Raw genomic sequence first — 17,414 nt, forward strand, 5'->3', positions numbered from 1 at the left:
AGCCGCCTCCCGCACACCTCCCACTGGGGATGCACCCGCAACCAAGGTACATGCCCTTGACCGGAATCGAACCTGGGACCTGTCAGTCCACAGGCCGACGCTCTATCCACTGAGCCAAACCGGTTAGGGCAGAAAAAGAAATCTTTTGATAAAAGTTAAATGATGTCGCCCTAGCCGGTTTGGTTCAGTGAATAGAGCGTCGGCCTGTGGACTGAAGGGTCCCAGGTTCGATTCCGGCCAAGGGCATGCACCTTGGTTGCGGGCATATCCCCAGTAGGGGGTGTTCAGGAGGCAGCTGATCGCTGTTTCTCTCTCATCGATGTTTCTACCTCTCTATCCTTCTTCCTTCCTCTCTGTAAAAAAAATCAATAAAAAAAGTTAAATGATGTTAAGAAAGCAAGAGAGAAGCTTCATGGATCTGAAAAAAGCACTACTTCTTTTAAAAATTTTGTGTTTAGATGATTATGTTTGGACAGATTAGAGGAAATACAATCTGCATTCTTCAATATATTGTAGATTACTTTTAAAATGCAGTTTTATAAGCACAAACTTATGAAGTTGATAATGCAGTGGGTTCTCATATTTATGACCAACATTATAAAATCTGTTTGCATATATTTAATTTGGCAAACAGTTTGTAATTTTTTTTAAAGTAAGAGTTTATTTGAGCCAAACTGACGACATCTGCCAGGGAGTAAGATCTTAAATGCTCTGGGTCTCCCTTCTGAGTCTTGTATTCTCTTTGCTATGAGCTTTTAATAAGTAACCTAGAAAGCTTCACCAGTGAGATTTACTGTCATATTATTTGGGTGTGTGTTAAGAAAGTGGTTAGACAGGTAGAGCTAACTCACTAGCTTGTTTTAGAGATTATAGATTTAAAGTTTCTTTTGGTTCACCTGATAGTGGCACATCATATTCTTGTGGATTTTTAATCTTTAGAGTCATCTCTACACTTCAGCCAAAGTTATTTTATGTGGTTAATCAGTATATTATTCAAAATTATATATTATGCAGTACTTACTGATGTTGACACTCATTTGCAATACATGCAGGCTTAAAAAAGACTCAAATTGCTATATAAAATCTGAATTTTTTTCCTCTATTAAAAAATATAATTTGGAGTTTTAGGTTTATCCAAACATCTGATGTCTAATTTGTGTGGACAGTACCACAGGCAATGTAATTATAATTACTTACATGTGTACTATGTAAAGCTTTCTAAAATTTATGCCAAATAAGAATATAATAAAAAAAGAATATAATCAACCGCATAAAATGCATTTAATACATTATCATAGAATACTGTAACTCTTGCCTGTTATTGTTTTGTTTTTTAACTGCAGTAAGTTTGGATGTGAAGGGAAATTTAATGAAAACTGTGACATTGAGGTCTTTGGGGACAGAATTGTCAGATATTTTTGGGGTACCACTAGGCCACTGGTCGGCAAACTGCGGCTCACGAGCCACATGCAGCTCTTTGGACCCTTGAGTGTGGCTTTTCCACAAAATACCGACTTCTGCGCATGGGCCACAAAGTTTCAATCGCACTGTACATGCGTGCCCGCACGTGGTATTTTGTGGAAGAGCCACACTCAAGGGGCCAAAGAGCTGCATGTGGCTCGCGAGCCACAGTTTGCCGACCACTGCACTAGGCTATAAGCTTTCTGTGAGGATAAGGACATCATCTTTTTATTTACATTAGTCTCTGTGATGAATGATTCAGGGCCATATGATGGGCTTCTTAACAACTGCTTTTCAAAATAACTCTTGGCTCTGGCCGGTGTGTCTCAGTTGGTTGGGCATCATTCTGTGCACTGAAGGGTTGCGGTTTCCCGGTCAGGGTACATGCTGGGGTTGTGGGTTCAATCCTTGGCCCATAGGAGGCAAGCCTACGCAGTTGATTGATCTCTCTCTCTGTGTCTCTCTCTCACACACACACACACAAAATCAATAAAAAAATCTTTAAAAACTCTGTGCTTATGCATAATTGCATATTTCTTTGTGGGAAGCCTGTATACCAGAGATTAATAGTCTTTACTATCCTCTCAACAGCCCTACTGGCTTCTCCTTAAATGTTGTTATGTAAAGTATACTGTTAGGACATGTAAATCATTGCAACATTCTTTTATTCCTCACCAAGTTCTTGTTGTAATGGAAAGCCTCATAATTTGCTGGAATATTTTTCAGCCTCAGAGATTGTGTATCAGTATGTCATTTTTATTTCCCAAAATCAGACCCTTTTACCTCAGCCATTAAAACCGCATTTGCCTTGTGTAGTTGTATATGGTGAATTATATTTATCATCAAGGCACTTTTGTACTTATTAAGCTATTATATCAAATATGGTATATATTAAGGTAGGTAATTTTTTTTGTGTGTGGGTTTTTTTGTTTTTGTTTTTAGGTAAAATTTTTTAGTACTTTAAGACATTGTGCTTCTTCCAAGTCAGTCAACTTCTAGGCATTCTGAATTAGGAGTAGAGGATTTCATGAAGACTTTATGTAAAATAAAGTAAAATTGTCCAGGAATTAGAGGATAAAGAAATCATTATCATTAGTTAGTGACATCAGAAATGACTTTAATGAAGAGGCTGAACAATGGCTTAAGGTTTAATGGTGGTCTTTACTGATTTGTTTAATCAACTATACTGTAGTTCTCACATTCTACAATAAGAGAGACTCAGTATTGTGCAATTCTAGGAGTTAGCCTGCTACCCTAGAATAGTAGTTTGCATTATGGTTTTACAGTATTGTTTTCCAGATTATAAAAGTGAAATGTTTTCATTTTTAAAATTAGATAATATGGAAAAGTACCAAAAAGTGAAAATTGCTCATAATTCACCATTATGAATTTGTTACAATTTTATTGTGTATGTACATGTGCATGTCTTATAGGTTTATGTTTAAGGATCTTTTTTTTTTTTTTTCTTTTTAACTAAAATTGGTTCACACCATATATGGTGTTTTGTTAAAGGTAGGTTGAATTTAAATTTTCTCTAGTCTGGGGAATCTGAAACAACTTTCCTCTTATATTCTTCTCATTCTAACTTCTTCAGTTATTTATGCTCAGTCATAGTTCTCAATCTATTCTACCTTAGAGTCATTTTGTTATCGGAGAAAGTGAGCTAACCTTTACGAGCGGGGGAAAGGCCAAATATTATGGGCATGCCATTTGTACAGCTTTGCCATGAAGCTGCAGTTTAGATGCATGCCTGTAATATTTGGACTTCCCCTGCTCCTTTCCTGTTAATTAATAATGGTATCATTTGAGTTTTTAAAAATATAGATACCAGACTCCTGCTTCCCAGATTTTTGATTTTAGTTGCTCTGTTGTTTTCTAAAAGTTTTCCACGTGATTCTTATGCAGCTAGAGTTAAGAACCACTGACTCCAGACTAGAGCTTGAAATTCAGCATCATTTTCATTCATATCTGCCTGGAAGTTTGCAAATTATTTTATATGCTTTACAGTTTTCAAAAACTTTTCACATTGCTTTATTTGATTCTTGCAATAGTGCTGTTAAGCAGTAATATTTTCTTTTTATTGACAAGAATAGAAAGTACAATTTTTGCTGCCTTTTAAAATATCCTGTGTGCTCATACATGTTATGTATTATGTATGTGTGTGTTTAGTTATCTTTAGATGACAAAATTAGACATTTTTAAAAATACACTTTTGGTGTTTTCAGATTTATTATGTTGAGTGTGAATTATCTGTAGATTCAAAAATAATAATGAAATGACCTATTTGGGTGAATGCTATGTTTAAGACGATGTACAATGCCTTTTAGAAAAATGATTTCATTAGTGAAATATTGGTTTAATAAAAGAGGCAAAAACACACATGTAAACAGTTAACACAAGGCACAGTCTATGATTATTTTAAGATACTGCATGCAGTTGGGGAGAGGTTGTTCCTGGAAATATTAAATGTTATTCAGTTTGGCTTAAACTCTAAATCTTCCCCCACTTCTCCAACAGGGATTTTATGACTAAATATTTTCTATATTTCATAGTTTCTGTAACTGTTTAAGGGGAAAAGTTACTCAAGCCACAGGTTTTTGGCAAAATTTTATTAATTAAGTGGATTTTTTTCTTTTTGTTTTGGAGTTATTTCTGAACTTGCAAAGGAAAATGGCAAGCTTTGTAAGGACCAATTTGCCTTTGGAGGAGAAAACCAATTTATAATACAGAATCCTTTTTTCATAATTCTGAAATACAAAAGCTCTGGAAACTGCAGGTTTTATATTAAGATTGGTGGCAAAAGTGAGGCTATTTATAGTCTTGACTTATCCCATTTGGTGTGAATATGGATATATTTTATTGCACAAATATTTCTGTGATTGAGAGACACTTTCAGAAACCACTGGGAAGTTTAAATAAGTAAGGATTGTACTCTTTTAAAACCTGAAAATTCTTTTTTCTGAAACATGTCTAGCCCCAACAGTTTCTTTAAGGATTTGTGGACTTATACAAATGTATGTTGCATAAATGAGACGTTTCTAGTGTCATTCTCCTTTGATGTATATACATTTTTATTTTGCCATCTTATTTTAGATTCTAGAACCACACAAAGAACATTGCAGTGTATTATATGTAATTTCAAAATAGCTGTATGTTACTGCTGTAACAAGGAGTGATAAGTTCATTTGCTTCCTTTTTTTTTCTTGGTATATCTTGATTGCTCAATTTTGTTTTCTAGTTTTGTTCCTCGTGCCTTAAAGTTAGGCTTCAGCCTACATGAAACTTTCAGTCAGCTCCCTCATCTGGTCATGCTACTGTCCTTTGGACCAGTTCACATTTTTGTGGCACATGACAGATTCCTTGAAGGACAAAAGATTATTTTGTTACGTTGCCATAGGAGCTTTGATAGTGTAAGCTTTGATGGGAGATAGGTATAAAGTCGTTATTCACTATACACAAATGTTCCTAACATGGTGTTGCTTGTTGGAATTTAAGGGGGACGTGGGCTTTCTTTTCAGTTCTTATCTGTGACATGGTAAGAGAAAGGACTCTAGAGATGTACTTTGTACAGTCCTTACTGACAGGAGGGGTTTGCACACCACACTGGTTTGACTGGCATGTCACCTCTTTGTTCTATTGAGGGCTGTACTGAAATCCAGATCTTGTTTGCTACTAGCATCCAATCTAGGCCTTAACTCCATTACCAGTCAGGAGATACAGAATGCTTGAGTATATGCTCATTATACAGCATCGTGCTGGGTTTTGGTTTGGATGGTGAATGTCGTAGCTTTTTAAAATATGAGTTATATTTTATGGGGGAGAAGACTGCTACTTTTTCATAAAGGAAGTAATTACAATACAGTTTCTAACTCAACATGTGTAAAACAAGCCCACAGTTATAGATTTATGAAAGCAGTCACAACTAGAGGGTAAAATTGCAATTTTTTAAAACACTATGTACCTTTACAGTAGGTTCATTGTACCTATCAAGTTATAGCCACAGTCTCATCACTGTATGCGTGAAAATCTTGTCCTCATGGCTTTTATGTTTGCAAGCTGACGACACATTAGATGTCCAATGCATTCCTGTGGTTCAGCTGTTGAAACAGTAAGGGCTATGAAGTTGGACCCTTTCGTGTACCTCCGCCTCTTATTGCCTGTTTGTCACGGGGCAAGTTAGTAATCTCAGTGAGTCTTGCATTTAAAAATTTTCTGGATGTGGCTTATGGAACCTCTGTGTAACTAAAAGATAATATTTTAACAACTGGCATACTGTAGTTCAGGGGTCCTCAAACTACGGCCCGCGGGCCACATGCAAATACAAATATTGTATTTGTTCCCATTTTGTTTTTTTTACTTCAAAATAAGATATGTGCAGTGTGCATAGGAATTTGTTCATAGTTTTTTTTTAAACTATAGTCCGGCCCTCCAACGGTCTGAGGGAGAGTGAACTGGCCCCCTGTTTAAAAAGTTTGAGGACCCCTGAGTGTAGTTACTCGAAGATCTAATGTTTTGTAGGTTAGGTTTATTTATTTATTTATTTTTAAATATATTTTTATTGATTTCAGAGAGGAAGGGAGAGGGAGACAGAAACATCAATGATGAGAGAGAATCATTGATTGGCTGCCTCCCGCATGACCTCTACTGGGGATGGAGCCCCCAGCTAGGGCATGTGCCCTTGACTGGAATTGAACCTGGGATCCTGCAGTCCACATGCCAACACTCTATCGACTGAGCCAAACCGGCTAAGGCTTGAGGGCTAGGTTTAAATCGGAGCACTGCCTTTACTAGTTTTGTAATCTCATTAACTTTTTACATTAGTTGCCTCTTTTGTAAAATTGGGATATAGTTTCAGAGTAGTTTTGAGGATAAAATAATGTGTATATAGCATTTATCCTAGTGCCTAGATTGAGGAAGCCACTTTAAGCAGAGGTAGTGACTGCTGCTTGTGTTTTTGTTGTAGCATAATTTGATTTTCCTTTAAGTAAACTAAAGCAAGTGAAATTCACCATGGAGTGTGCATCATATACTAGTGTGCAGTTTGTCTTGCTGAGAGCTGCCATTTCAAAGATAATATCTTTCAGTTGATTTAATTAACCACTCCCTACTAGAATAATGTCTTTTAAGTAGGTCATAGTAAGATGTAGTGGATGGAATTTAGGACTGGAAATGAGAAGCCTTGGCTCCCAGTGCTGAGAATGCCATTTATTAGCTTTGGGCAAGCTACTTAACCTCTCAGGCTCATTTTCTCTTTTGTGTAATTGTGAATACCTGCCCATGTACCATAGGGTGCTTAGAAAAATAAATTTTTTTAAATATATGTTTTTGTTGATTTTAGAGAGGGAGGGAGAGATAGAACCATCAATGATGAGAAACATCAATTGGCCGCCTCCTGCACGCCCCCTACTGGGGATTGAGCCTGCAACCCAGGCATGTGCCCTTGACCGGAATCGAACCTGGGACCCTTCAGTCCACAGGCCGATGCTCTATCCACTGAGCCAAACCAGCTAGGGCTCAATTGAACTTTTTTAAGTGCTTTGCAAATTGTAAAGTAGTTTATAATTCTAAGGAGTAAATAGTATTTGCAAATGTTCTGAAGGAGTGCCCCCCAAAGCCCTACTCTATAGATTATTTGGTGGTGTGTGTTGGGGTTTGAGCCGGTAGAGAAAGGCTCCTATATTATTATTTTTTTTTTTGAAGTACAATTTCCATTTATTTTTCCCCCAGAGAACTTTTCTTAACTCTTCCTATATTATTAAAAAGCTTATTTCTTCTACAAGATAACATCTTTAAGGTTTTTTATTTGGAACTTCCTCTCTCTAAATGTGATGGGATTTAATGCACTCTTTCTCTCCTGATACTGTTTTTCTCTTTTGTTTTCGGGGAAGGAACATCTTTATTTAATTTTAAAAATAGATTAATAAAGACTTTCTGATGAATAGGCTTTCTTAGTCATTACCCTTGTAGTAATTTCTAATTTATATTTTCCCTAAACTACAAACATCAGCATTCCAAATAGGAATGGAACACTGAGCTCCACACTTTCTCTTTCCATTCACACAAGTCCTCAGGGGCAGGGACAAGCCCTCTTTTACCTCTGAGGGTAAAAGAAAAATCCGCACTTTTAATCTTGTTCATATACCTGGAAGGACCTGTACCTTGTTTCCCTTTTTATCATTCATTCGAATTGGGAGCAGATGGAAGATGGGGGCTGGTATCCTGATTTTTTAAAATAGTTACCTCACAGCTAAACTGGCTACACTGGGATCACAGACACTTGGAAATAGGTACATGGCAGTTCCTGTTTTAGGCAAAGGGGAAAGTTGACTAGCTGGCCTCAGGAAAGGATATTCATTCACATTTCAAAATAAATGAATTTAAAAATTTTTTTTAATGCTGAGGTCCCAGCCGCTGTGTTTTTAACAGCATTTCTTCATTATGGGTTATTAAGTAGGTTTTGTGGACTAATATGAAAACAAACTTTTAGCATTGGCTCTGTGAGAAACTTTTTTCGTTTGCTTTTTGGTGTGGAGAACATTTTCTAGTTTCCACCACCAGCTTAAACTTTTGAAGATGAGGGCTGCATTGGAAGGCCTGTAGTCTCTCTGGAAGCTATTAACAGTTATCATTCTGAAGTAATTTCTACTTGCCTAACCAGTTAAATTGGTCATTACGTTAAATGCTCAGCACTATTTATATGTAGGCCTTTGGAGAACTACAAAATCAGTCTCAGGGCAGTCACTGTACTTAAGGAATTTCTTCTGTAATGGTGAAGCAAGATGTACTTGAGAGTATAAGGTAATTAATAAATAATCAACTGATGGATTGTAGGTGTAGATTAAGTTTGAGAATTTTATTTCAGAGAAAGCTTATTGAAGAAGAGAACGTAGGGAAGGCTTTGCTGGGGGATATGAGTCAGGCATCTGGTTATATCTGCAGTTAGTAGAGTATCATTAAAAGGTTCTGCTGCTTCTGGGAGAATTGAAGCTAGAGAATTAGAGTGGTGTAAAGAAAAATGTATCAGATTTATCAAGTCAGTTAAGACGATGGGTTCAAATGAAGGATTAATTATTTGCACAGTTTATTTTAGTGAAACAGCCTGTCATTGTTAAAGCTTTTTTTGTTTAGGCAGCTTTGAGCAGATGGTTTAGAAGCAATCGGCATTGGCTTAGTCAGATGATTGGGAGTAGAGTAGTACTGTGGGGTAAACATCTCTGGATGATTTTTACTCTTAAAGTAATAAAGTATTGGTTGTTAGCCCATTTTCCTTCTTTCGCAGGTAAAAAACAGGAAGCAGATGAGTTGAGTGGAGATGCTTCTGTGGAAGATGAAGCTTTTGTCAAGGTAAAGTGTTAATTACTCAGGTTAAGATGTTTATTTCGAGCCTAGCATGTTGCATGATGAACTCATGCATTTTACTTAATGAAATTGAAGTATGTAGGTCAAATATAGAGACTTATGTAATCTTGTCAATCTCATTAATTCTCATAGTTGAAAAATATAATAAATAATGTTATCTTTAGTTAAATGAGAGTAAAGCTAAAAATAATGCCTGTCTGAGTTTTTAAGTAGAAATCTGAGGCAAAGGGGCCAGAGGAACAGTTATAGGACAATTGATATGTTTGTTCCTGGACAAGGTACTACAATGAAGGATATTGATAATTTATTTTACTTTATTTTTTTTTTTAATATATTGTATTGATTTTTTACAGAGAGGAAGGGAGAGGGATAGAGAGTTAGAAACATCGATGAGAGAGAAACATCGATCAGCTGCCTCCTGCACACTCCCCACTGGGGATGTGCCCACAACCAAGGTACATGCCCTTGACTGGAACCCGGGACCCTTGAGTCTGCAGGCCGATGCTCTATCCACTGAGCCAAACCGGTTAGGGCTATTTTACTTTATTTTTATCTATTTTTTTATTGATTTCAGAGAGGAAGAGAGAGGGAGAGAGAGAAACAGCAATGATGAGAATCATTGATTGGTTGCCTCCTGCACACCCCCTACTAGGGATCAAGCCCGCACCCTGAGCAAGTACCCTTGACCAGAATCAAACCTGGGACCCTTCAGTCCGCAGGCCAGTGCTCTATCCATAGAGCCAAACCAGCTAGGACTTTTTTTTTCTTCTTTAAATATGTTTTTATTGATTTTAGAGAGAGGGGAAGGGAAGCGAGAGAGAGAGAGAGAGAGAGAGAGAGAGAGAGAAACACTAATGTGAGAGAGAAACATTGATTGGTTGCCTCCTGTATGCACTTTTGGGATTGAACTCAAAACCTGGGTATGTGCCCTGACCAGAATTGAAGCAGTGACCTTTCAGTGCACTGGATGATACTCAACCAAATGAGCCATACTGGCCAGGGTGATAATTTATTTCTCTTTTTTAATCCTCACCTGAGGACATGCTTTTATTGAGTTGAGAGAGAGAGAAACATTGATGTGAGAGTGAGACATTGATTGGTTGCCTCCAGCACTTGCCCAGATCGGGGATCGAACCTGCAGCCTGGGTGTGTGCCATGATCAGGAATCGAACCTGTGGCCTTTCTATGTACGAGTCGGTGCTCCAACCAAGCCATACTGCCAGGACAATAATTTATTTTTAATTTGCCTGTTGCATTTAGCTTTTATATAATATACAGAACCTAGATTAATGTAGTTCTTAAAATAGAAAATTTCTGTCGTGTTGCTACTTTGTAAAGATAAAATTAAGAAATTTGTTTTGTGCTTTAAAGATAAATAAGACAGGTCTTTTGGTTAAAAAAGAACTTATTTGAAATAGACCAGCCAGAAAAATAATGTATGTAATTTTAATCGGCCAGTTCTATATACCAAGTATTTTTTAATTGTAGTTAAGGTTTTGTTTTCAGTTGACTGAAACATGATCTGATACTTACTGATCATTAGGGCCTAAGTAGTGTGGCATTAGCAGGAATTATTTACTGAGCATAGTTCCTCTTAAATTGTATACATTCATATTCCCATACATTTTGTCTTCTGTGTAGAGTTAGTCCATATTGGCATAACATCTCTGAATGGCTGTGTGCTCCACCATGAAGAAAGCTTATGTCCATTCACCTGCCCATCTCCTATCTAGTTCTCTACCTTTCCCATGTTACACACAGACCACACACCTCACACTTTGTACCTTGCACTTTTAAGGGCAGTCACAGAAAGAAAAAATTGTTTGGTTGAGGAGTTAACCCTGAAATTAGATAATCTTAGGCAATATTTGCTCAGGGATCCATTAAAATTGAAGATCAAGTGCCTGTAATTAGCTTTTCTTTGAGCCCTTAAGACAGCGGTTCTCAATCTGTGGGTCGCGACCCCTTTGGGGGTCGAACGACCCTTTCACAGGGGTCGCCTAAGACCATTGGAAAACACATAATATAATTACATATTGTTTTTGTGATTAATCACTATGCTTTAATTATGTTCAATTTGTAACAATGAAAATACATCCTGCATATCAGATATTTACATTACAATTCATAACAGTAGTAAAATTACAGTTATGAAGTAGCAACGAAAATAATTTTATGATTGGGGGTCACCACAACATGAGGAATTGTATTAAAGGGTCGCGGCATTAGGAAGGTTGAGAACCACTGCCTTAAGAGCTCTTCAGTGTCTCTATTGTTTTCATTGTGGTATGTCTTCCTTTAGGTTTGTCCCTTTGTTCTTATTTTCTCAGGTTGTCTTCACTAGTGAGTATATGCTTAAGCAAAAAGTATCCGTAAGCTGAAAGAACATTGTGACTGAGTAAAAAATTTTTTAATTTTCAAATGTCCAACTTTTAGTTCTTCAGTTCATAGACATTTTTTTTCATAGATATTTTATAGTCATTTGAAATGTTGCAAGGAGATACATACTTCTATTCAGCATAACAGTATTGTTTCTAATATGTGCTGCAAAGGATGCCTTTGTGTTTTTATTAAATGAACCTGGTTATAATGTCAGAACAAAAGAGCTTTTTAAAATATATATATATATATATCTTTATTGATTTCACAGAGGAAGGGAGAGAGAGATAGAAACCTCAATGATCAGAGAGAATCATTGATCGGTTGCCTACTGCATGCCCCCTAATGGGGATGAAGCCCGCAACACGGGCATGTGCTCTGATTGGGAATTGAACCGTGACCTCCTGGCTCACAGGTCAACACTCAACCACTGAGACAGTCTAATTCTATCCACTGAGCCAAACCAGCTAGGGCCAAAAGAGCTTTTTTTTTTTTAAAAAAAAACAACAACAAACCCAATCCTATTTAAATATATGTTCAGTTTCTTTTTTATATTTCCTTTTCACTTTGAAAGTATCAGAATATATGATGTAGTTGATAGAAATTAAGGCACTTTAGAATAGATGATGTTCCCTCAGTGACTCACCTTGCTTTTTACTTATTTGCACTTATTTTTATATTGTCATATAAAAATTTGACAATTTGTTTTCAATCCCCAGTGTTCCTCCACTCATATGTGATGCGAGGTTGGTCAAACCCTGGCCTGGAAATTCCCTGCTCCCCAAGAACTCCACATGCCCAAACAATCATATTTATTGTTTTTGCCTGCCCCCCCCCCCCCCTTAGAAATTTTTGTACCCTCCCTGCAGTTCAGTTATGAATGAACTGAAAATAGCCCTGCCATTTTCTTCTTTAACCCAGAAACCTTTTCTTAAATCTGCTAGGTTTACTGTAAGAATAGGAAAGGAAGAAGGAATGTTCACTGCTTTCAACTCTTTTTCTGCAGTTAAAGAGGAAACTAAACAGATGGCGGCTTTTCTTTGTTTGTACTGAAGTATCCTGTACCTATAAACTTTGAAAGACAAATAGACATAGCCTCAGAGATAATCCCAGCCAATGTTCCCCTGCCTAATTAGCTTTGTGACTTAGTGATAGATTTCAAGACATATACATTTAAATTAATCATTTGAATATTTTTCAAGAACAGACATTTGTATAACAGTTGCGATTCCTTATTATTAATTAGAAATAAACATTAGCTATAATATATGACTTCCAGGGTCTTTGAAGTTAAACTAAACTATGGCACCTGGAGAAATCAAGTCATTTCTTTGAAGCCTTATTTTCTCGGAGAGCCCTAGGATGTGAGTTGGTAAATATTAAGTAACTGGAATTTGAGTGCATCTCTAATAGCAATCCAGTTTATGTGCAGTTCCGTATGAGAGATTTGGGAACTCAAAATGTGATTTAATGACTTTGGTATTAGACACCCCCCCCCCCATTTTTAAAGACATAGTTTAATGTATAAGGTAAAATGACTGAACTTTTACTTTGGAAATAAAGTCAACATATGGTAAAATTTTAAACATGTAGAAAATAAAGTCAGCATATGGTAAAATTTTAAACATGTAGAGATATAAATTACCAAAAACATTTGGTGGCTAGCCTACACTACTTTGCCTCTAGTTGTACCAAATTTTCTTACCATTAAAAGGACTGTGAATTGGAGAATCAAGAGGCACATGAACAAGATGGAAATGATGAACTAAAGGACTCTGAAGAGTTTGGTGAAAATGAAGAGGAGACTGTGCGTTTAAAGGAGTTTCTTTCCATAGAAGAAAACAAGAGAACTCGTGAATTAATAGAGGCAGAAGCAATTGAAGATATTGAGAAAGAGGACATCGAAAGTCAGGTCTTTAGCCAGTTTTTTTAAAACATGACTCAGCTGAATTAAGTACTAAATAAGTTTTTTTTTCTAGTTCAATGTGGAAATCCCAGAATTTTCAAAAAATATATTTTTAAAGTTATTTATAAATCACCTGCTACCCTGCTGCCTTAAAAGACCCTTTTAATTTTACTTTATTTTCCACACATGTATATATTTTACTTAGTAATTATTTATTCTATATAATGTTCTAAATAATTGCTATTTATTCTATATAATATTTCCACATAAGGACTTCATAATCTGTGTTTTATACCATAATTTATTAAACTGCTTTCTATGTGTCTAATAGCCACTCCCTTAACTTGGGACATGTAAGTTGTTTTTTACCCCACTATGAATGAGTGTACCAATTTCGCTCTGACTTTGCCACCATTACCTGGTGATCATTTTTTTTTTTTGCTACTTTAGTAGATATAAAATATTAATTTGCATTTCCTTGGGTACTATCAAGGGTGGGGAGGTTACTTATAAAAGTATAATTTAAAAGCATATAATTTTAAAAATCTTTTTCTTGAATGAAACAGACCGTTTGTTTCACTTTGAAGTGTGCTAGTGCTAGTGGTATGTCTTAAGTAAATCAGTGGATTAGTGAGTCAGTGCTGTTAGTGCTTAGTCACGCTTAAAACACTGATGTTCACCTAATAAATGCAGGCCTCAAGAAAGATTTTTCTAATTCTCTGCCAGTGTGATTGTCTTTATTTTAGCATAAAGGATGTTGTCTGAATTGTGAAGCATTGACTTTGCATCCACGGTATCATAGACATTGTGAGGAAATAAGACTAGTGATAATTGGGTATAGCATAAAAGCATTCTCATGTTACCCGGATATCTTGTAAAGCAGCTATTGTATACCCTTTTACTTAGGAAATGGAAGCTCAAGAAGGTGAAGATGATACCTTTCTAACAGCCCAAGTAAGTTTACATCCAGTCCTATGAATTTGATATTGTGGGTGGAAGGGCTTGGAAGGAATCTTAGTTTTGACTTTGTAATTCTCTACCTCATAAAACTGCCTTAAATTTAATATTAAGTTATTTATATGGTATATAAAAGATACTCAAAGCTGACAGCTGAAATTTCTGTTGCTACAAAGATATTTAGAAGTTATTATAAGGTTTCTACCATTGTCAGGATAAAAATAAAAGCTGTCCATCCTTTCTAGAAAACATAACTCTGATTACCAGTCTTGTCAGAAGTCCACACTCGGCTTGATTTTTTGTCACTTTGATATAAAATAAATCATTTAAAAGTACTTATCCCTTTTAAAGTTTTAGTTACATTTTTGTTAATTTTAACACTCCCACTACGATGGGACTAATATAAAAATAAAAATCTAAACATGTACTTGGGGTGTGTATGTGTGTGTTGAAAATGACTGCTTTTCTATTGGTGTGAAAGTATGTTTTTGGTATATGTGATATACATAGTATACATTTTAAAGCATGACTCACAGAACCTGTAAATAGACATTTATAGTTCATTTTCTGCAGTGTTTGTTTTTTAAAATTATCCTTTGTCTTTTTCCTCATATCTGTATTCAAGAACCCCTTGTTGATATCTCCTCTTTAAATAGTATACTTTCAAATAGTGATAGGGGTTCCCTCTGTTTACTGGATTTAGGAAAAATAGTGATCAATCCTGTTTTTTTCTCACTGTACTACCTACTAGAAGTGGGGCTTATGGTCATGGACAGCTTAGCTGATTGCCTCTGGTCATGCCTTCTTTCCAGCAGTTTTCTTGCCTTTGAAATGCTGGTGAGGCTATGTTTATTGCAATGGGGAGAAATCACATTTCTGGAGAAATGTTTCTGATAATTTAGATAATTCAAGAAGGAAATGTTAGGCCTGTGAAAGTGTATAGACTTGTCCCCCACCCTGTTTCCAAATACGTTCATTTCTGAGTGATAAAGAGCCGATGAGGAAGATATGGAGAGAGTGCCTTTTCTAGATAACTAATTTGCAAAAAGGTGGAGTTGAATTCTTTGTATACTTTGGCAACCAAGGTATACTTCGTATACTTTTAAAATTTCCATCAAGGGCCAGTCCTACAGTTGTGCAGGTTGTGTGTTGTGGCGGCATCATGTCTAAGGGTCCCCATTCACATACTAGCCTATATATTTATTATATCATAGAGGGTGCCTTTTTCTAATTTCACAAATTTTTATGGGCTAGAGATGGCCTTGCTCCCATTCCATCCTGATAATGAAAAAAACTGTTTATTTCTCATCAGGGGGCAAGTTTTCCTTTACTGTATCAAAAGATAGGGTAGTTACTTCTTCAGAGTTTTCTTGAAGTAAAATGACTTTTTTTTCTTTATAAATAATGTATAGTGAAACATCTAGAAACATAAATGTTCCCGGATTCCATCATGACATGCTTAATGATTACATGAGTATTGTCTTGCGTGCGCATTAAGGAATACTACGTAGAATGGAGCCATCACCCAGCTTCAGCTATTACCAACTCATGGGCAGTCTTGTTTTATCTGTAGCTTCATTCACTTTCCCTTTCTGTATTATTGAAACAAATCCCACACTTCATATTTTGCTTAAGATTTTTCAGTATGTATCTCTAGAAGGGAACTATTTTATTTTTTATATTATCGCTCCTAATGTAAGATTTTAATTTCATCAAATATAGTTTGTATCCAAATGCTTATCTGTAGTTTTTTAAAAATTAGATTTTGTTTGACTCCAGATGCAAATAAGATCTACACATTGTGATTAATTAAAATAACTATTGAATATTCATGGCCTATGGTGCATGGACACAGACAGTGGGGAGGGTGGGGGCAGGCTGGAGGGGGTCAATAGGGGAAAAAAGGAGACATATGTAATACTTTACACAATAAAGAATTGTTAAAAAATAATAAAACATGAACTGTGAAATATTTTTAAAAAGGAAAAAAATAACTTCAGATCTTTTAATCTTTAGGGTTTTCCTTCCATCTCCCCTCCCCCCACTTTTATTTGTTGAAAAAATTGAGTTTATCCTGTAGAGCAGTGATTCCCAAAGTGGGCGCTACCGCCCCCTGGTGGGCGCTGCAGCGATCCAGGGGGGCGGTGATGGCCACAGGTGCATTTGTTTTAACTTTTTTTGTATTACCTTTCTATTCTGAGTTCAATAAATAGTTTCATAATTTCAAACTTCAATGTTTCTAATTTACACCTTTCTTTACTATATTTTACGAAAAAGGTAGAAACATTAATACATATATCTTTCTGTTTAATTGCTATTAAAATTTAAAAAAAATTAATTTCCAGGGGGCGCTGAGTAATATTTTTTCTGGAAAGGGGGCGGTAGGCCAAATAAGTTTGGGAACCACTGGTCTAGAGAATGTGCCAGACGCCACACTGTCACCAGTAGGAGATGCCCCCTATGTGAAAATAAACCAAGTGTGTCTCTATTATTAACTGACCCCTTCTCCACTGTCTTCTTCCTAAACAAAAATATTGCTGCTGCCAGCCTACCTTTTAACAGGTAGAGGGCTCCCTCCTGTGGGCAAGTAGCTGAAACACCAGAATCGAACCTGGGACTCCTGAGTCCGCAGGCTTACGCTCTATCCACTGAGCCAAACCGGTTAGGGCTGGCAAAGTTTTTTTTAAAGGGCCAGGTAGAAAATATTTTAGCCATTGTAGGTCATATGTTTATGTTACACCTCTTCGACTCTGTTGTGTGAGAGCACCTTAGACTGTAGATAAATGAATGGACATAGCTGTTTCAATAAAAATATTACAAATGAGGCATCTAGTGTAGTTTGCCAACTCCTGTAGATTTTGCTGATTACATTTTTTAAAATATATTTTTATTGATTTTAGAGAGGGAGGGAGAGATAGAAACATCAACGATAAGAGAGAATCATTGATCGGTTGCCTTCTGCAACCCAGGCATGTGCTCTTGACCAAATTTGGGACCCATTAGTCCTCAGGCTGATGCTCTATCCACTGAGCCAAACTGACTATGGCTGATTACATTCTTGTACAGTCATTCCACATATTCCTTTGTCTACTGCATTTCCTGTAAATTGGTTAGTTGGTTATAGGATCAAGAGGCTTGCTATCCAATTCAGGGTGCCCCCATCCCTGTCCCCTACCGCCAACACACAGCTACTTCGTAGGTAGTGTATTCTTCCATTTGGATGCACATGTCTGATAGTATCTTTTTGGTGATGGTGCCAGTCGTTGATCCCTACCCCATTGATTAAAATGGTGATGTTCTAATTCTGTCATTTTTTTTCCTTATTTAATACCTAGAATGCTTCTAGAAAGAG

The 17,414-nt window shown here is 36.4% G+C and overlaps 1 protein-coding gene across 3 annotated transcripts in view; it reads left to right on the forward strand.

Moving 5' to 3' along the window:
• The window catches only part of SLTM (SAFB-like, transcription modulator), a 55,299-nt gene that overhangs the window by 6,791 nt on the left and 31,094 nt on the right, over positions 1-17,414 (forward strand). Inside the window, exons 2-6 of one of the 3 annotated variants that reach the window (XM_014530872.1) lie at positions 833-836; positions 959-963; positions 8,741-8,805; positions 12,914-13,111; positions 14,012-14,059. In XM_014530872.1, the coding sequence (XP_014386358.1) occupies positions 14,015-14,059 (45 nt within the window). In that variant the 5' untranslated portion in view covers positions 833-836; positions 959-963; positions 8,741-8,805; positions 12,914-13,111; positions 14,012-14,014. Of the gene's footprint in view, positions 1-832; positions 837-958; positions 964-8,740; positions 8,806-12,913; positions 13,112-14,011; positions 14,060-17,414 lie in introns of those variants that run through there. The other 2 variants (XM_014530870.1, XM_014530871.1) reach the window with 2 other exon arrangements.

This window comes from Myotis brandtii, unplaced genomic scaffold (genome assembly GCF_000412655.1).
Source record: "Myotis brandtii unplaced genomic scaffold, ASM41265v1 scaffold781, whole genome shotgun sequence".
NCBI classification, from domain to species: Eukaryota; Metazoa; Chordata; class Mammalia; order Chiroptera; family Vespertilionidae; genus Myotis; species Myotis brandtii.